The sequence below is a fragment of the Bison bison genome, unplaced genomic scaffold (genome assembly GCF_000754665.1).
Source record: "Bison bison bison isolate TAMUID 2011002044 unplaced genomic scaffold, Bison_UMD1.0 scf7180017864148, whole genome shotgun sequence".
NCBI classification, from domain to species: domain Eukaryota; kingdom Metazoa; phylum Chordata; class Mammalia; order Artiodactyla; family Bovidae; genus Bison; species Bison bison.
Window position 1 is genome coordinate 9,074,213 of NW_011494720.1, and position 20,251 is coordinate 9,094,463.

The 20,251-nt window shown below is 46.0% G+C and overlaps 1 protein-coding gene across 1 annotated transcript in view; it reads left to right on the forward strand.

The window, feature by feature from the left end:
• The first annotated feature begins 901 nt into the window (after positions 1-901).
• IGF2R (insulin-like growth factor 2 receptor) overlaps positions 902-20,251 on the forward strand; it is a 99,346-nt gene continuing 79,996 nt past the window's right edge. Inside the window, 9 exon segments of the mRNA XM_010840920.1 lie at positions 902-935; positions 4,917-4,991; positions 5,962-6,067; positions 6,908-7,052; positions 7,733-7,803; positions 8,037-8,102; positions 8,223-8,274; positions 14,174-14,232; positions 15,558-15,697. Coding sequence (XP_010839222.1) covers positions 902-935; positions 4,917-4,991; positions 5,962-6,067; positions 6,908-7,052; positions 7,733-7,803; positions 8,037-8,102; positions 8,223-8,274; positions 14,174-14,232; positions 15,558-15,697 — 748 coding nt within the window.

Consider the following 20,251-nt stretch of genomic DNA (forward strand, 5'->3'; position numbering starts at 1 on the left):
GACAGGAGGTCAGGGGGCAGAGGCCAGAGGCCGTGCGAAGTCACCCGAAGAGACCAGAAGGCCCTCCGCTTGTCCACAGCTTCACCCTCTTCTGTACGAGATACACTTTGTAAAAGGCCGTTCTACACGTGCGTGGTAATGGGTGACTTTCTACCCTTTATTTTGGTGTTAACGACATTCTTAATGAGTGAAGGCTTAACAGTTTATACGAGTTATAAAATAATGCTTTGGGCTGTCTTGATTTAAGTAGTTAAGTACCTTAAAGTGTATTTAGAACAAGCTTTCCCCCAATTGTTTCTGTATAAAAGCTGCAACTTTTTTTTTTTTTTTTTTTTTATTGAGGACAAGAGAGTAATGAAGCCAGCTGGGAGTTGAGGTTGGTTTAGTTGATGTCTCTAAGGAGACATTTTTTTCCCTGCGATTTTTCCGAAGGAACAGTGCTTATATGCCTAATTTGGGCCACATGTTGAACCTGGATCACATCCACTTGTGTGTATATGTTTCTTGCAACAATAAGTGTGTGTGTAGCCCAAGATTATTAACTGTGGGTAGACACATGCTTTAATTCTTTAAATTCTTTAATTCTTGTCAGGACCATCATCCTGACAAGATCCCAGGGAATGAACTCCTGATTGGGCTTCGTATCTTTTATCAGTGTTTCACAGAGGGAGTTTTAAAAGATGGGGTTGAGTGAAATCATTTAGGTGTCTCATCTTTATTTCGATCTTGGCATGTATAACTGTGCTGTGCTGGGAAGAGAGAATTCACAACGGTCGCAGAACGGGGACTGGTGGAAGAAAGTAACTCATTACTTTGCAGATACTGTTCTTTTTCTCCTTTTTTTCCCCGCCTTTTTTTATTATCCCAGCCAGGAGCCGTTTTGCCAGTGACCCCACTGGTCATGGAGGTGGACGTAGCTGAGATCGGATATACCTGTGAGTCCTTTGTATTTTCCGCATAGCTGACTCGTGACCAGTGAGGGACAGAGGCCTGAATTCTTGTTAATGGTGTCTCCTCACCTTTAATCCTGGCAAGGTGACAAAGGACTCATTTATTCTCCAAGTGATCCATCGACATTTCCTAAGTAGGGGGGAAAACTGGGAGGGGTTAGAGCTGGAGACACCACCCTCTGGACAGCACTGGATCCAGAGAACTGGTGGCCACCACTGCTCCCCTTTTGCTAATTTTACTTTATTAAACTTTTGAATTTCTTTTGTTAATTTTAAGTAATGTGTAATCTAAGTTTTGATTTTTTTTTTTTTGACCCAAGACTAAACTAGATGTTACTAGTTTTTTGGGCTGTTACAAACAAAGCTGTTGTAAATATTCATGTACAAGATTTTGTGTGGACATATGCTCTATTTTTGGATAGACACCTAGGAGTGAGATTGTTCAGTGGCTGGGGAGTGAGGGTTGATTTTATGGGAGCTGCAAACTGACTTCTGAAGGGGTTGTCCACGTTGCATCTCCATCATCGGTGTGAGAGTTCCGGTGTTTCTTCGTCCTTGTCAGCACTTGATCTTGTCAGTCTTTTTAATTTTAGCCATCCTAGTGGGGTTGTAGTGGTATCTCAGTATGGTTTTAATTTTCACATCCCTGCTGACTCATGACATTGAACATCTTTTCTTGTATTATTTGGATGCCTCATGAGGTTGAACATCTTGCATGTGCTTATTAACCACTTGAGTATCTTTTGTTGTGATTCTCAAAAAAATCTCTTGCCCCTCATCCCTGAACACACTTTTTGGGGGTCATCTTTTTGTGTTTCAAGAGTTCTTTATGTTTTTGGAGTCAGGTCCTTCCTCAGGTCTGTACCGGGTGTATTTTCCCCGCAGTCTTTGGATTGCTTTTTTTTTTTTTCATTAATATGTCCTTTGAAAAATAGGTATTTCTTAATTTTGATGAACTTCAGTTTACCTTTTTTTTTTTCTTTTTAAATCAGGCTTTTTGTAGCCTATGAAATCTTTGTACTGAGGTTTCTTAGCCTTAGCACATTTGACATTTGGCCTGAATAAATATTTGTTGTGGGGTCTGTCCTTTGCATTGTGGGATGTTAAGAGCACCCCGTTTTCCCAGGTGGCTCAGTGGTAAAGAATCTGTCCGCCAATGCAGGAGATGTGGGTTCAATCCCTGGGTTAGGAAGATCCCCTGGAGAAGGAAATGGCAACCCACTCAGTATTCTTTCCTGGAAAATTCCATGGACAGTGGAACCTGGTGGGCTACAGTCTGTGGGGCAACAAGGAGTCCGACATGACTGAGCACCCACACACGCATTTCCTGATGTTTTATGTAGGAAGCTTGCGACTGAGTTTTTAAGTGAGTTCAGGCTGCAGCTTTCTTTGCTGTATTATTCTTGGATGAGTTCAGTATCAAGAATGTTTTGCTTTGTGGGAAGAGCCAGTTAGTTTTTAGTATATTGTATGATATGGAATAGTTTTTGCATAGGATGGACAATTTCTGTTCCTTAAATTTTAGTAGAACTCAGTGGTAAAACTGTCTGGGCCTGTGCCTCTGTGGAGGTAGAACGTGGTGGAGGAGGAGTTTTGGTTACTGCTTCAGTTTTGTCTGTTTACTCAGATTCTATACTTTTTCTTGAGCAAGTTTTGATAATCTGTATTTTTCTAGGAAATTGTCATTTTAATTATGAATTCACATATAAATACGTAGCATTTGCTCTTATGCTTTTGGAAATACCCTTTGAATCTGTAGGTAAATGTAAAAAATTCCTGATGTTAATTTCTATATTTTTCCTGCTAATTAGGTTTACTAAAGATTTTTCTAGTCTTTTTAGTCTTTTCAAAACAACTAGTATTTATTTTACCATCTTTGTCACCATTAATTTTTTATTTTATTTATGTTCTCTGTTGTTAACTTTAAAAAATTTCTTTAAAAATTTTTTCTTCTTAAAGAAATTTCTTTTAGTGCAGTAGAGTTGATTTACAATATTATGTTAATTTCTGCTGCACAAAAGGTGATTCAGTTATTCCTGCATGTTCTTTTTCATCTTCTTTTCCATTTGGTTTATCACAGGATATTAACTATAATAGTTTCCTGTGCTGTACACTAGGATTTTGTTATTTATCCTCTTTTTTTCCCTAATTTAAATTGAAAGCTTAGATCTTTTAAATCAGCTTGAGTGACTAAACTATGAATTTAAAGCTGTGGGTTTCTTTGTCTGAGTACTATGCTACTTATGGGTTTTGATACATAGATTTTTCATCCTTCAGTTCTAAATATTTTCTTCTTGTACCCCAAAATGCTATTTGAACTTCTTGGATCCACCAGTTTTTAAAAATTTTTCATTCTCTAGGTAAATAGAGTTGTCCCCTCATGTGGGCAGTAAAAATGTGAAATTGTGGCCTAGAACCTCCTTGAGTTGCGTGTTCTGTGTGTTTGGGAAAAAAAGGTTCTTTCTTTGGGTCAAAGTTTCCTTATTGTGCTGTTTAGCCTCGCTTTATCATAGCGCGTACTCCGTCCTGCTGGGTTTGTTCTTTATACTTTGTATCTGACCTCCATTGTGGGCAGGGCTCCAGAAGAATGGCTCTGTCCTCTTTCCCAGCCTAGCAGTTCTCCTGTTGTTTGTAAGCTCTTCAACTTTTTTCTGTTTCTTAGAAACATTCCAGCAGGGTCTAGAGTTGATGTATACTCACAGCTGCCTCTTCATGGTTGCCACGACTTCGCTCATCCCTTGGAAGACTTAAAGCGCTCCTCGGATTGCTCTATGAATTGCTCTTTCCTTGGGCCCAGTGCCTTTGTTGGCATCTGTCATCCCATTTTCATGGTGTGGGTGCCCTTGCGACGGCTGGTGCCTCTTGATTGTGCTCTTTGCATCTAGCCTCCGCTGGGACGCTTGTGGCCTCTTTTTGCGCAGCTGTGCAGGATGGAGCTGGGAGCAGTTGTTGAAGCTTGGCTGCAAGTTGCTGGGGGGAGGCGGGGGGATGGGCAGGGCGTTCCTCTGGCTGGTGTGTCCCTGTGGCTGGTCTTAGGTGCTTTTCCGTCCTCCTAAACATCACTCCCAGCCCTGTTCCTGCTCGGAGACAGCTGCTGGGCCCTCGTTGACGGCCCTGGCAGAGGACAGTGTGTTCTGCCTGTAGCTGGAGTCCGCAGAGCTGGATTTCTGAGTTGGTGGTGGCCAGTCACCTCTTTCCTCTGCATCTCAGTTTCTTCCTCAGGAGGGCTGGGAGTGGAGTTTTGGAAGTCACTGTCCTGCTTTCGAATGTGGACTCTTTCTCCTCTTTACTAGTGGGAAAGCCTCACGGGCCAGTTAACTGACCTGCTGAGATTTTGATTTTCTTCTGTGTCAAATCAGGGTGCAAATCACGTTTTTAGGGTGGTGTGAGAACCAGAGTGTGTCTACGTGCCTAGCTACCCTTTGTGGTCATAAATGGTGGTGGTGGCGGTGATTGCTTTTTTCTGCAAGTTAGGGCTCTGTGCGCCAGGTCAGTGATATTTTTAGCTGGTTCCTCTGCACCTCCCTGGTTCTCTTAGTGTCCAGGGGCTTTTTGTCTCAACACGAGGGCGTTTCTTCTTCATCCATCCTATACATTGGCACTCCATGGGAAAGTTCTTTTGAGAAAGAAGTGTTTCCATCATTTAAAGTTTTAAAACCACGGGGCTGTGTGATTCTCAGGGTCTAGTTTGCATCCAGGCTTCTGCGGTTCTGAGGCTCCATTCTTCAGGATTCCTCCAGCTCCCAAGTAGCAGAAAGCCCAGCTCGAGTTTGCTTACACAAGGAGGAGCTTGCTGATAGGAGGTGTGGGGTTGGGGCGGGTGCCAGGTGCCATATGTCGGGTGGCCCCGGGCCCTTTCCTGCCTTTTTTTTGGCATTGTCCTCCTTCCTGTGGTGGCCACATTAGTCCACCACCCCGGGGAAGCGGGGGAGTGCAGAGCCTCCAGATTTTGTTTTTTGGTAGAAGGTCCTGAAGCCCCCGAGGACTTCCGCACGGGCGTCAGTGCTCTGGAGGGGCCCAGTCCCGTCTCCCTGGAGGCGGGTGGGTCTTGGATTCCAGGGCGTCTGCTGTAGGTGGGGACTGGGCGCAAGAATGCAGGCCAGTGGGAAGCGTTGTGAGAGCCCTTCGCCAGCTTCACGGTGCCGCTTGAGAACCAGCTGCCGCAGGCGGGGTTTGGAGGTGCCTGGAGTGGTGCGTCACGCCTATTTCTGTCCTCGTGGTAACCAGCGCGGGGGGCCGGCCTGTGTGCACCCCCCATGGCTGGGGTGGGTGGAGGGGAAGATCCCAGCCCCTCTGAGTTCTGCAAGCATGAAGCTTGCCCTTCAGATGGGCCAGAGACCTTGGGTGGGATTTTTATGTTGTTGCTTTAAGATCCTTCCATGAATCTCTGGAGGGTGGCTTCCCCCCCGCAGGGCCAGGGGGTGGGTACAATTTTGCACGTGTCACTCTTCACTTTGGGGCTCAGAGATGTAAGAAATCTGAGGTCTTGAAAGTTACCAATTCGAGTTTTGTTTTGGGGTAGAGGGAGTAGGGAAAGATGAAGGAACGTGGAGACAATGAAGCCTGGCCTTTGCCGGCGGGCGGCCAGGGAGGTCTTTTAAATCAGAGCCTGTGTGCTTAAGGGGATGGGAGCCCACTCCAGCATTCCTGCGTACAGAATCCCATGGACAGAGGAGCCTGGCGGGCTACAATCCGTGGGGTCATGTGCAAGTCTTCCCACGTACGTGTGTGCGGGAATAAACACATGGTGTGCACGTGAAGAGCTCTTCCAGGAGCTGACTGGCCACTGGATGTTGACTTGTAACGTTAGTTTGTCGCCATCTGGGTGACTCGCTCTAGTCAAAAGCCAGTTAGACATCTTTAAAACACTTGTTTGGTACTGAAAGCCTCTCCCCAGCACCCCAGCCTGCAAACAGAAACCCCAAACCACGAACATGGATGTGCTGAAGGGTGGCTTCTTAGAAATGACAAGGATGTGTCCCCGCTGAGTCACCCCTCCGTGTCCTCCGAGGCCCCTCCGCCTGCCATCTGCCGGAGGAGTGTCACCACAAACAAAGCGAGAAACCCATGTGGCTCACTCTCCGCACTTCTGAGTGTCCATCCTTCGGTGGAGGTGGGTGAGTTAGCTGCTTGGGTGAGTGAGCGAGCCTAGGGAGAGGTGTATGGGGCGGGGCTGTTGTAGGGTGCTGGGTCTGCAGGCCTGTCTGTGGGGGGCACTTTTGCTTTTTTTTAGGAAGCGAGGGGGGTCACCTGCACATCTGACCCAGGGAAGGGTGTGTTAGGCAGAGGGATCACATTATCAAGTGTTCCAGCCAGGATGCTGGCTGACGTGGCTGGGAAGTGGCAGAGGGGCCGTCGTGTAGCAAGAGCAAGAAAGAGGGTGGGAGACGGGAATTTTTGGAGAGGGTTGGCTGGGGCCACGTCCCATAGGCCATCAAGAATGACTCTAGAAGAGAGTGTGTAGGTGTGTTTAACTGAATCCCTTTGCCATGCAGCAGAAATGGGCACAGTGTTGTAAGTCAACTCCATTTCAATAAAAAATATTAAAAAAAAAAAGAAGAACGGCTCTGAATTTTATTCTGAGGGAGGCGGAATCCTGGGAGGATTTTGAGCCCAGGAGTGACCTCGGGTGGGGACGGCCCGAGGGGAATTTTTGCCGGACCAGGTAAGCGGTTATAACAGATTGGACCAGGGTCGTGGTGCAGAGTGGTCCGATTCTGGGGACTTTGAAGGTGGAGCTGGTGGACTCTGCCTAGGACTGGATGTGGGATGGGGTGGGGTGGGGTGGGGGGAGAGGGACTGAGCTGAAAGGATGGAGCTGCCGTTCTCAGAGGGGGTGAGGGGTGGGGAAGTAGGGGCCGCCTGGAGAGCGTGGGTGGAAGTTGTGACAGTGTGGGGGTCATTCCGAGGAAGTGCCCTGCGGGGGTGGGGAGCCGGTGGGGCCGCAGTCCTTTTAGGTGGCATGAAGGTGACGCTGACGTGGCCCTGCGCTTCCTGTTGCCAGCAGCGGGTGGTAAGGTTTCTGAGTCGTGTGACCCCAGCATCTTCAAAGCAGAGACTGTTCTCCTGTGGCAGCCTCCCTTTGTGAAGAACTCACCCTGGGTAGTGGCCCCATCACCATCCGAACTAACCGGCTGAGCTGACTGCCCGGAAAGTAGGAAGATGAGGGCTTCCCTGGTGGCTCTGTGGTAAAGAATCCACCTCCCAAGGCAGGAGACATGGGTTCGAGCCCCGATCCAGGATGATCCCACGTGCCGAGGAGGAGCTAAGCCCATGCCCCCATCACTACTGAGTCTGTGGTCTGGAGCCTGGGAGCTGCAACTCCTGAAGCGTGAGCACCCTAAAACCTGTGCTCTGCAAGCAGAGAACTTTTGCAGGGCAGCAAAAAGGAAACCCTGCTTGCCTCAACTAGAGAAAAGTCTGCACAGCAATGAACCTGGCATGGCCTCCCCCGTGCCAAAAAAAAAAGTTAGGAAGGCAGACTTTCTCTTGTCCTAGTGGCTTTGGAAGCAGGGGCAGGGTACTGGGTCCGTGAGGGTTTGGGGGACGTTGGTGATGGCCTCTGAGGGGACTGAGCCTTAAAGTTTGATCTCTATGCCATGGGCCGAGTTGATGTTAAAGGCAGTTGAATTCCGACATCCACGTGATGATTAAGGAGGAGGTTCAGCCTGTAATTCAAGCCTTCGTTTTGCATTTGAGGAACAAAGTAAGAAAGCACCCAGATTGTAAAAGGGGCCTCACGGAGCAGGGTTGAAACCCTGGCCTGCGTCCTGGGGCCGTAGAGTCGCTGGGAGCAAAAATGCAGCAAGTGCAGCAGCGGGCTCACCGGCCGGCCCTTGGAGGCGGATCTCGGGTGCGGAGGGCCGTGGCCACCGGGTTCCTGGAAGCCCCTTGAGGAAGAGCATGTCTGTCCTTTTCCCCAAGTTTCCGATCCATCAGGCCTTTGTTCTGGTGCAGCTGGTGGTTGCGTGGTGCGGGCTTGGGTGGGCCCGAGTGCCTGTCCTGTTCTGAGAGATCCCAGGAGGCAGCTGGCGTGCGTGTGTCTGGGTGTGTGTTCTGAGCTCCCCCCCCACTCTCTGTCTTGAGCTTCATCAGCTCCGTGGACCTGGCCCCCAAACCAGGCTCCCACCTCAATCCTGGCAGTGTCGTTAGGTGACAGTTCTTTCGAAAGGACTTAACCAGGCCAACTCAGTTTTTAACCCGTCTTTGAATCCTGCTGGTGATCCAGATGAGGGCTTAGGTGACAGTCCCTCAACAGCTCCACGTTTCCAGTCTCGTTTTCCTGGTGGTGGCTGTGGGGTGGATGACTCTTGGCGACTGGAAGGTGAGGCTCTGAGTGCTTAAGTGTGTCCCGAAAGGCTGGGTCGGGGGGTGGGATTCAGGCCCACGGGTGTGGGCGCCTTACCCATCCCCTTGGCACCTCGTGGCTTGCCTTGGCTTCTCGGGACCTCTCCCAGACACTCAGGGTGCTGGCGTTAGAGCCGTGCCTGCCGACCCCCTGGCGCCTCCACTTTCATGCCGACCGGAGTCTCTCCTCCAGCGTGATCGCTCTCCAGACCACTGGCTTCCTGCTCCCAGACCCTGTGTCACTACAGGGAAAACCAGAAATTAATGTCTGGCATTTCCTTGCCTTTTTTTTTTTTTTGCTGGCCTCATATCTTTATCCACAGCTTTGTGGGTTTGTTAGAATAGGAAGTGAAGTACTTCCTATATAAGTTTTGGCCACGATGCTCTATCAAACTCTTGTGTCCCCCTGCGCCTGCAGATCAGGGTGCTTATTCCTTGTGCCAAATCAGATTCTTCTCTCGTCGTGTCGGAAGCAGAGGGTTATTGACAACAGGGGTTACATTATGCTCTTGACATTTCTGCTGCAAATGTGCGTTTGGAAACCCTGCCTTCCTTTCCCCCTGCCACCCCTCCCCTTTCCCCACCATCCTCCCCCTTTGCTATTTTAGGAGAACGTTCCAGATTTTTGAGGGTCGGTGGTCTGGAGGGATGAGCTGAGAAACTCTCTGATAATGATAAGAGGCAGTGGTGAGCCAAATGTTCCCTGAGTGTTTCGTTAGAGCCCTTGGATGTAGGCCAGAAGCAGAGAAATCTTTTTTTTTTTGCTGTTCAGGTTGGAAAGACTTTGCATTCCCCTCGTCCCCCAGATTTGGTATTGGCTGCTCACTCTAGATTTAAAAAAACAGTTCTCTAGGCAGTGACCATGTTACGTGAATTTACTTGTATACCACCAACTTTTTCTTTTAAGGAAACCAAATTATAGATTCACACGTGCTTGTTAATTTTACTGCTGGTTCCATTGTACTTCTCATCTGCTTTATATACTGATGATTGTAGGCCAGTCATCAAATGTTTCATGGCCACATGACCATTATTACCATAACCCCAGGACTTGTGGGAGTGGGGGAACTAAGATCTCTAAAGAACATGGACAGAATGAAGGTTCGTGGAGCTGCTTTGTGTTAGAGGGGAAGGGACTCAGTTTTCTGAGATTTGTTTTTTTTTTTTTTTTTTCCTTTAAGGTGTTGGGCATTCCAAACATTTTATAATTAAACTGTATGTACTTTGTTTTATCTATTTTTTAAAAATTTTACCTAGTTTTGGCTCTGCTGGGTCTTGGTTGCTTTGAGCAGGTTTTTCTCCAGTTGCCGTGAGCTGGGGCTGCTCATTGCGGAGGCTTCTCTTGTGGCGGAGCGTGGGCTCTAGAGGCAGAGGCTTCAGGAGTTGCAGCTCATGGGTGTAGTTGCTGCTCCTCAGCATGTGGAATCTTCCCGGACTAGGGATTGAACTCACTTCTCCTGCCTTGGCAGGCGGATTTTTATCCACAGCATTATCAGGGAAGTCCTAGACTTCAGTTTGGATGTTAGCTGTTTTAAGAATTAGAAAGAACCACCACATTGTATTTGCAGAGTGTTACACTTCTGCAGGTATTCAGTGGTGATGTGTACGAAAGCTTGAGAGGTGTCCTGTTAAGACACCAGTGTCAAATAGCTGAGAGGAGTCGTCCAGTTGTGGCCGTCTGGCTTTTTCTTTTGCTTTCTCTCTTTCGCACGGACGTTGGCACCACGTTGGTAGAGATGGCTCTCTGTTTCTCTTTGTGAACCTTTCTGATCTCCAGGCAGTTGTGATGGCCAGTTAGATTGGCTTTTTCCTTGCTGCCTCCGATTCGGTCCTGTTTTGACCGGGTCGGGCTCTCAGTGTGGCATTTGCCGGAGACAGTATCGGGAAGGTAGGAACGCCTTGCCATCTCTGTTGGTTGACGGTCTGCTCGTTGTGTGCTTCCTTCTAACTGGTGATCTTCTAATTGGTTGTGTGCCAGCACTTTTCAGGATATTATGAAATGTAAACCAAATTAGATTAAAATGGAACCTCTGGGCCTTGGAACAGATGCAGACTGACTGCTGTCTGTCGTCCAAGGTGGTTTCGGCAGAGGCCGTGGGATCACGGTCAAGGGCAGATGGTCTCAAGCTTTCTTGAACTGAGGGACCACAGCCTGTGTCCTCAGTTTATCTGATGAGATGAATCGTCCACCCCCAGGGCCTATCTCAGCCACAGAATTCAGTTTGAGACCCAGGTTTGAGATTCCCTGGAGAAGGGAAAGGCTACCTTCTCTAGTATTCCTGCCTGGAGAATCCCGTGGACAGAGGTCCCTGGCAGGCTACAGTCCATAGGGCTGCAGTCCATGGGGTTTGCAAAGAGCTGGACACGACTGAGCAACTAACAGTGAGCTCAGAAAAGTGTTTTTTTTTTTGATCAACATGGTGTGGAGTGGCCTGGATCTTCACAGAAGTCTTCACCAACAGCTTCTCCCCAGGGGCCACACTCAGGTGCATTCACTCACTCTGGAAATCGGCACTTGGGGTCTGCCATTTCAGGGGCACCTATTGCGACAAGACTGAAGCTCCTACAGTCTCCTGGAATGCTTTGCTACCTTCACTGTTGTACTTAAAAGTAAATATCTTCTGAAAAGTTAAAAAAAAAAAACTTAAAAAAAATTTCAGATAAATGAGGCAGTTGATCTTAGTGTGAGTATTTGCCCTTGGGGCTGGGATGGACCTGGGCTTGTGCCTGGCGTTGTCATTTCATAGCTGTGTGACGTTGAATAGGGGGTTTCATGTCTCTGAGCCATGGAGTCTGGCTGTAAAGTGGAGGAATTAGAGAGGGTTGAGTAACCGTGTACAGTGCCTGGGCGGCCTGCTGTACAGACATCAGGACCCGGGGTCCACTGGCCGGTTTCCTTCCCAGCCTGCCAGCATATGTTGATTCTGTCCATGTATATGTCCCTATGTCATTCTGGGATGGAGGACACTCCTGTCCTGAGTCATGGGGCAGTGGGAGATACCAGGCACATAAGATCTACCAGTGGGTGGTGGGAAATGCCAGGAGAGTTGGTGTCAGAGCTGAGGATAACAGCAGGGGCCAGCCCATGCGGTCCAGAGGGCATTGTGTGCAGACCTGTGTGTCTAATTGCCAGGTTTGCCTCGAAGTGAACTTGGGAGTTTTCAAGAGCGGGAGGGGGACATTGGCTGATGATGTTTCATACTCTGGAGAAAGAGGTAGCATGGCAAAGATTTTGCTTGCGTGTGCTACTTTTCAAAGCCAGGATTCTTGTCCAGGTGGTTTTGTGTCCAGAAGAGCGCTGCTAACTGAGGTTAGGCTGTCTCCTCGCAGAATTGGAACTGATTGTAAGACCCCGAAGTGGGCGGGGCCTCTGGGTGCTGGTTCCCAAAGACCAGGCACTTCCTGGGGTTCTGCTCCATCTCCTCGCGTCCTGTTTCTCACAGATGAGAGGGGGGGACAGCTTAGAACCACGGTGTCTCATAGAAGTCTTGGCCTGATAGGAGAGTCAAGAGTTCTGTGAAGATGCCCACTGGGCTTTTACACCATCTGCATGCTAGTCCATGCTTGTAAAGCAAATATATTTCAAACATGCGTGTGTGTGTGTGTGTGTGTGTGTGTGTGTGTGTGTGTCTGAATAAAGACTACATTTCCACCCAACTTGGAGATATTTTCTTCCATGGTTTGTTCCCCGCTAAAAGTTTAAAATTTTAATATTATAGCTCATTTTTCTCTTTGGTCTGACACGTTAGACTCATTTTTTCCTGTTAGTTTTTTTTTTTCCCCTTCTTTATTTATGTAAGCCCCAAAAGCTTAGTGTATAGACTTTTCTGGGAATCTCGGCTGAATGGTCTCAGTTGCTTGGCTCTTAAATAAATCTTACCGTTGTGTTTCCTCATTTTGGCTGTACGTGTTCACCTCATGTAGAGAATTTTCTAGTGGAAAACTTTTGGACGAAATATTAATATTCCTCTAACATTTCATTAAATTTTATTTAGTCTATGTACTTTTATTGTTTCTGAAGCCATTCTCTCATTCTCAAATACGATCAGAGTGCTTTAAAACTTCAGCATAAATTTAAAGAATGATTTCGGCCTCGGCCATTCTGGTAGTTTGCCTTTCAATCTTGGCAAGGAGGCTAGGATTATCTAGTGCCAAACGCGTAGTTCTCTCAAGTGCTAACGGATATTTATTTGACTTTCACATTTAGGGAAATCATCTTTAAAACGTGTTTATTAAGGATGATAATTTAATCTAACTGAGGGGCACAGAAGTTGACGCTGTAGGTTTTGGAATATGCTTCGTGAGTTTTCAGATTGATGATTTCAACTGAACAATCATTGCTGAGCTCCTAACGACGAGGCGCTGGGCGTGTGTGTCTGTTTTAAAGCAGAGACGTGTCTGTTGGAATCGGACCCTCTCAAGCGCTGACTGGGGACTCTTCACCCAAGAGCTGCAGTTTAGGTTTGTGAGTTGCTGCCTTGTGTTGGTGGTTCAGGCAAACCCTCGAAGACACCCGGCACTCGAGTACTTTCACGGCACCCTCCCCCCTTACTCCCATAACCACTTATCGTTTTGATGAAGCTTGACAGAACGCAAATATGAAATACAAGTAGAGAAAAGAAATACGATTGACTCGGGCAGCGTCTTTCTCGGAACTCTGATTGCCAGATCGTCAGGACAGCACCCCCCCCCCCCCCCATTTTCTCTCTCCTCTCTTTTCTGCTCCACTCACACATGCTGCTTACATCTGCCTTATTTAACTATCACCTCTGCAAAAATGGCAGTGGGTTTCTGTTTTAAGAAAAGCATAGTGTTTTCAGTCACCATGTGCATTTCTTTCGAGTTGATTGCTACCAGTTCACTCATTCTAAAATACCTTCACACACCTCTCGTGTTGTGGAACGTTTTCATGATGCCAGTGCTTTAAATTTGGTGTCTGCTATCCTGGAAAAACTTAGGGGCCCTGAGTAAGAGATTCACAATTTGCCTTAATTTAACTGTATTTAATAGAAAAGTCTACTAATACTCTGCACATAAAAACACTAGCTTAAAATTTTAAGGAAAAATCCGTAGCGTGGATCTTTGAGCAGCCTGTTTTTGCTTCAAGTTCAGAATCAAAACTGCTTTCTTTAATCTCTGTGACCCGGTGTTCCCATCTCCTGCATCTCATCTGCTGCTTGCTCTCTCCACCTCGCTCCAGCCACAGGGCCCTTCCTTCCCTTCCATCCGTGTGCTGTTTATTCCTGCCACAGGACCTCGGAATGACTGGTCAGTCTGCTGGGATATCCTTCCCACCAGGTCTTCCTCTGGGTTGTGCATTTTGTCATTCAAGTCTTAGCCTGAGTTTTATCTCAGTTACTCTTCTGGATTCCAATCACATTTCCGTTACTTTGTTACTCTTTTGTGTTACAAGGTGGAATTCTCCTGTGTGTTCGCTTACCTGTTTATTTTCTGTCCTCCCCTGGAATATACACTCCAAGAGGGCAGGGCGTTTTAGGAATGATCATTGCTTGATCATTTCTGTACTCCTCACTAAGCACTTAAGACTTATTTGTGAAGCGAATGAAGAAAGGTTATGAAGGTCAAAAGAAACAGGCCTGGATAGATGACTTGCTGGCGCCTGGTATTACTTGGGTTATTTTCTTGGGCCATGGAGCTCTGGGCTTGGGGAGGTAAAAGGTGTTACTGGTAGGAAGGCTGAGTTTATAGTGGTAACTGCATCTGAGTCCAGTGTCATCCCAAGGCCGGCGCTTGCCAAAGCACTCCAGCCTGTTTTTCAGGTTTCTTGAAGTTCAGTGACTGTCAGAACTCCCAGCGGAGCATTCACAGCCCTGTCTGAGTGCTGACATGTGCCCAGGTCCTTGGTTTCCTGGCAGATGGCGTTGATCAGTCCCCAGGTCTGGGTTCAGGAGCACACTTGGCTCCTTGTCTGCCAGTAACCTTCCTTTTGGGGTTCCTCATTGCTGGACGGGGCTCTTGGGGAGACTGCCTGTGGGCAAGGAAGGGTGTGTTGCCTGGGGTTTGTGCCGAGTCAGCGCTCTGACACCCAGTGAAAGGGGAGCCTGAAACGTGGACTGGTCCTATGGGGGCTGTATTTTCCCATCAAGCTGGTGCTGCCCACGGTAAGCTCCTGACACATACTTGTGGTTTCCAGGCTTAGCAACCTCAAGGTCTCATACCCGGTTCCTCCACAGTTCCAGGATGGGAATTCTGATTTATCTCCTGTCCTTTCGACAATACCGTTGCATTCATGTACCTTTTGCGTTTTGTGAGGAACTTTTTATTTGCTCTCGTTTCCTATCTACCCTTCTTGAGGAAATTTTTACAAAATTGACACAGCATTCTCCCTGGGAAGAGTGGAGAATTGAGAATCCTTACGAGAGAACTGGCAGACATTATCGTTGACCCTTGAATGACACCCCACCCTGCCGTCCCCACCCCTCCTGAAAATCCCCATCCAGCTTTATAGTTCACGCTCTGCATCCACAGTTTGCATCTGTGTGTTCAGCCAACCATGGCTTGTGTCGTTAGGTATATGGCAGTACAGTACTTCATGAAAAAAATTGCTGTATAAGAGGACCCGTGCAGTTCAAATCCATGTTGTTCAAGGGTCAGCTGTATTTTGTCCCAAGTATGCAGATCGGTTCATGAACAGTTACTCAGTATCTACTTTGCCAGAGGTTTGAACAGCAAGTTTCAATGCATATAAAATACTTCATGTAGTGAATCAATCAAAAGTTAATTTTGTCTGATTTTGGATCTGTTGCCTGATGGCACAGCTTCGTCTTGTCACTTCGGGTCTGAACTATTAAAGGTAAAACCAGAACCAGAACTATCTCACATGCCGTAACTAGTTTTTAAATAAGATAAACAAAATTAAAAACAAACATTTGGCTTTGCAGCATTCCACGGTGATTGGAAAGGTCACTGCCTTAAAACTCAACATAATTCTTGAGCAATTACTTAAATATCTGAGTTGGTATTCTTAAATTAATGGTAGAATTTTAAGTATTTTAATGCTTAGGGAGTCTTGAGGCTGCTTCAGAGCGGATTGAACCAGATCGAGGTGGTATTTAGTGGTTTCTGCCCTGGCTTCTATTCAACTTAACATAGTTTGACTTTAGTATTTTTGGCTAATGAAAGTGTATCTTCTAGGTTATGGAAGTCTTAAGCTTGAAAGTGGCTTGAATATGAAACTAGAGAGAAGTTTAATTATTGGCAGATCAGTGACAGTGACAAATTGCTTTTCTTCCTTTCTAGTTATACATGGGAAGCAGTGGATACCAAAAATAACATGCTTTATAAAATCAACATCTGTGGAAATATGGGTGTTGCCCAGTGTGGACCATCAAGTGCTGTCTGTATGCATGACTTGAAGACAGACAGCTTTCATTCTGTGGGTAAGTAAAACTGCCATTAGCTTACTACACGTGCGGGATCCTGATTTTGCAAAAATGACTCTATGTATGTAAGCTGTCTATTTAATTATATAAGCTGATAATCCATAATATGTAGTTTATGTTTTATAGGAGTTCAAAGTGGTAGCAGTGTAAATGTCTGCCCTGAGACAGCGTTAGGTTCCTCCCGTCCAGAGGATGCCGTGCAGTCAGTCGTTACGAACATTGACGCGCCTTTGTGTTTATTGCTACAGGAGGATGTTTCTTATATGGCTCTGCCTTCTCCCGTTTTTTTCTTAAACTCTGTCTTTCCTTTTCTCTCTCTTTCCCCCCCATTTCCTCTGGCGCCCAACTCCCTTCCCGCTTGTATCTTTCTGCTTTCTGCTGTGGTGGTTTGAGTCTCAGGCAGTATTTATTCACGTGGGGTCATAGATGGTCCCCCTAAAAATTAAATGGTCCTAAGGGCTTCCTCCCAGAGGAAGAAGCACAGACGTCTTTCCTAGGGCTCATTTCATTTGCCCAGCGGCCCTGGTGGTGGGTTTTTTTTTTTTTTTCGGTCGAGATCCCTTTCCTTTGGGAGGATAATGGATCCACATGGTTGATGGCCCTGCCACATTACATGGAGCATGAAAGGGGCAGATGTGTAAAGAGACGTGGGGCGGATGTGAAAGCAGGAGGTGTCATCCTCGGGGGTGGTGGCGTGGGTGTCCGTGGTGACCTGCGACCCGGGCGTTTTCAGGGGTGAGGTCTGACAGTGTGGGTCGGGGCGAAGTGGACACGGCATATGACTGGTGATGATGGTGTGGCGCCAGGGAGAGGAGACTCGGTTTTGGAGTTGGGAGGGGCGGGTTCCTTTGGTAGCTCCATCTGTCATCTTGAACGCAAATTCCTAAGCACACTTGAAAGGGCTTTTTAGAAAGTAATGTTTAGAAAAAGAAGAGTGAGGTCTGGGAGGTCTGCTGGTCCAGCTCCAGTGTCTGCCTGGCTTCCCTCTCCCCCGACATGGAGACAGTCTAGACCGGGAACAGTGGTCAGAGGGATTTGGGGCCCAGGATAGAGATCTGAGAAAGCACCAGCTCGTTCTGAACTCCTGGGCCAAATTTTACTATTTTGTGATATACCTAAAAAATTTGTGGGACTTCCCTGGTGGTCCAGTGGTTAAGAGTCCTCACTCCCAATGCAGGGGTCCTGGGTTCAATCCCCTGGCCAGGAAACTAGAGCCTGCGTGCCTCAGCAAAGAGGCAAGTATGCATGCTACAGTTAAGACCCAGGGCAGCCAAATTAAAAAAAAAAAGAGTGCAAATGAGATCATCAGTTTCTTAATTTGAACAGTTCTTGAACAGTTCAGGGAGAGAGGCCCCAAGTGGGCCTGCTGGCTGGTGTTACTTAGGTTTTCAGGAAGAGGAAAAGTAGTTTTCCTCTTGATTTTACTATAGCATGGGCTATAGTATTTTTGGCTAGTGAAAGTGTGCTTCTGGTTTGTGGCAGTGCAGAGCAGTGTAACGTACCAGACACACACAAGTCACTAGCAGGAGGATTTGTGAAGTTGGCACAAAATTTGAGAATGACCAAGTTAGATAGGCTTTGGAAGCCCAGGCAGGAGAGTTGGTCTTTTCTGGGGCAGATAGTGGATCCGTTATAAATTCTTTGTGACGGTAATTGGGGGAGGTGATCTGATAAAATGTGTTTTTAGAAAGCTGGGCCTGGTGGACTAGGAGAGGTTGGTTGAAAGGGAGAGTTAAAAAAGATGAGTTGTTACCGGTTGACAATGATATAAAACAGCTGTTTCTAATCTCGTTTTACTCCCAGACACACATGACATACTTCTCCCGGGGCCTCAGACCCCCCGGGGGAGAGAATGGCATGCTGGATGACGTGTGCTTTCAGCACTGGCCGTTACTGCCCTGTCCTTCAACTCAGGAAAGCACACGGGTGTGAGCGAGCGAGAGCGACGTTAACACGAGCACAGGTCGTCTTGAATCAGATCTCATTTTGCTCATCTGTGTTATACAGTCGAAATAACTAAATTTGTTCTTGAAAATTTAGTTTTATAGCTAATCACTAAACTTGGTGTGCACTTACATGCCAGGTGTTCTAAGTAAAAAGTATCTCATTTAATTCATTCATCAACTTCTGCAGTAGATGATCTCATTTCCCTCATTTTATAAGGGAGAAAGCTGAAACACTGCATGGATAAGCAGCTCGCCAGAGGTTGTGTGGTTGTGGATTTGAATGCTGACAGGCCAGCTGCGGAGCCTGTGGACTTGCTTGGCTTCTTGCTCTGCGATCACAGTGTCCCATCAGACAGTTACAGCGCTAGTACCGGAGCTGTGGTGGGTAACCTGAACTCCTGGCTCTTAGAGGACCGCTGGACGCTAACACCAATTTGCTAGAAAGGGAAGACAAACGTGGATTTTGGAAAATAGCCGCAAAGACTGGCGCTCCCAACAGATCAGAGAGAAGAGCTAGTTTAGCAACAGATCCGAACACATGAGAACTGAATGTATAACCTGAAATTTGGATATAATTAAGCTATATATCTCCTAGGAAGCAATACTAGACATCTCCTTTGTATTGTGTTACAGAGATTATGGATTAAGATTAAAAGTAAAAAGACAATAGAACATTGTGGGGGAAACCTAGTAAAATAGAAATATAATCTGAAGGAGGTAGGAATTTCTCTTAATGATAAGAAAAACAATGCAGGAGCAAAATGGCAAAGTCTCTAAGAACAGGCAATTCACAAAAGAAGAAATCCAGATGGTCAATTCAGCTTCATTAGTAAGCCAGGCATAAATGCAAATCAAAGCAATAATGAAATCTAGTTTTCCTTCAGTCACATTGGCAGAACTTTAAATGGTTGAATCATGGAATGCTGGCAGGCAGCCTAGAAACGGGCACATTCATATATTACTATAGGAAGATGATTGTCTCTAACCCTTGTGGGAAGATAATTGTTGATGTGAGTTTTATAGTGCCCATAGTTTTTGTACTTACAAACAAATATTAAAACCTCAACTTTCGTCTAAATAATATTACATTATTTTTGATTAAAAAAATCCTGTATTAGTTCTTCCTTAGGCCAGTGATATTGTTACATATATAAATCTAGCAGAGTTTAGCAGTCATTTTTATGGGGTCAGTGAACAATCATTTGGTTCCATTTACAACCTAGTTGAATCATCTTCATCACATTTTACAATGATTTATGCATTTTATACATTTGATTTCTGTTTAAAGTACATCAGATAATCTGATCTGACGATAAAAGTTTAAGGATTAACAATAATTCTTATAAATTTAATAGTTTAAATGTAGAAATATGATAAACTTGAAATTCTCTTAGCTGTTCTAATATTGCCACAGTTCTAAATCAGTTGCTTAGTTTATAACCTCTGAATTAGATGTAACATTAAACATCACAAGTATATAAAAATACTGAATATGTTCACATTCCTCCTAACAGCTTTAATATTAATACCATGATTTTCATTTAATTAATCTTTCTGGAGGTTGAAAATTATGTATGCACTTCATGAAGGCTATTATAGCCCCTTTCACCAAGGTAACAGACCCACTGTTAAGTGAGGTTACTCACCACCAAAGCCTGGGATTCTGACTGGCTTCTTATAGGTGACCTGGGGGTAGCACAGAGTATGAAATTCAGCTGCAGTCGCTGGTCACGTGACTTCATTTACTCCAAGCAGACTGACTCCTAACTTAAGGTTATACCTAATGATCCCTGTGTGCATTCACAGAAGTCTACAGCAGCAATCCAGGTTGATCACTAGATTTACTTTCATGTCTCTTAACATGTGAAAATACCATTTCTTCTTGTGCCTTGTATCTTTCATTTTCAAAAAAGATATAATTCTGTTAGATATATAAGATGATACCTGGTGATACCTGGTTGCCTTCTAGGTGTTAACTCATATTTTTATCTCATTTAGAGTCTCCTGATAGTCTAGAATTATCTGTTACATTTAAAAACTTAGATTCCTGTAACGTCTGTTGTACATAGACTTTTGTACAAAAAAAATTCCCCATAGCATTGAAAATTGTGGCAAATATGCTGAAACAGCCTAACCATGGGATAGTTCAGTACATTGTAGTATATTCTGATTTACTTGGTTAAATCATAACATATATATGTATAAATTTTTTTTTTTTTAAAACAGCTAACACTTAATACTCATTTATTGATTTGTAACAAATATTTGAATGAATCAGTCACCAAAACGGACAAAAACCCCTTTTCTCACGGAGCTTACATTCTAGTGGAGAAGGAGGCACACAAGAAAGAAAGACAGTGGCTAAGTGGGATATTAAGACTGTGATGAATGCTGTAGAAAAGACAGGGGAAAGGCGGAAGTGCCAGGGGGCCTTGGGAGTGTGTGTTCAGGAATATTCAGCAGGGTGGGTGTTGCTGAGAAAGTGACATTTGAGCAAAGACTTGAAACTGAAAGCAGCGAATTACGTGGCTCCGGGGTTAGGGGGCGGCGGGAGGGTGGTGGGGGTGGTCAAGGCTAGAGGGAGGGAGGGTCTGAGCGGGCAGGA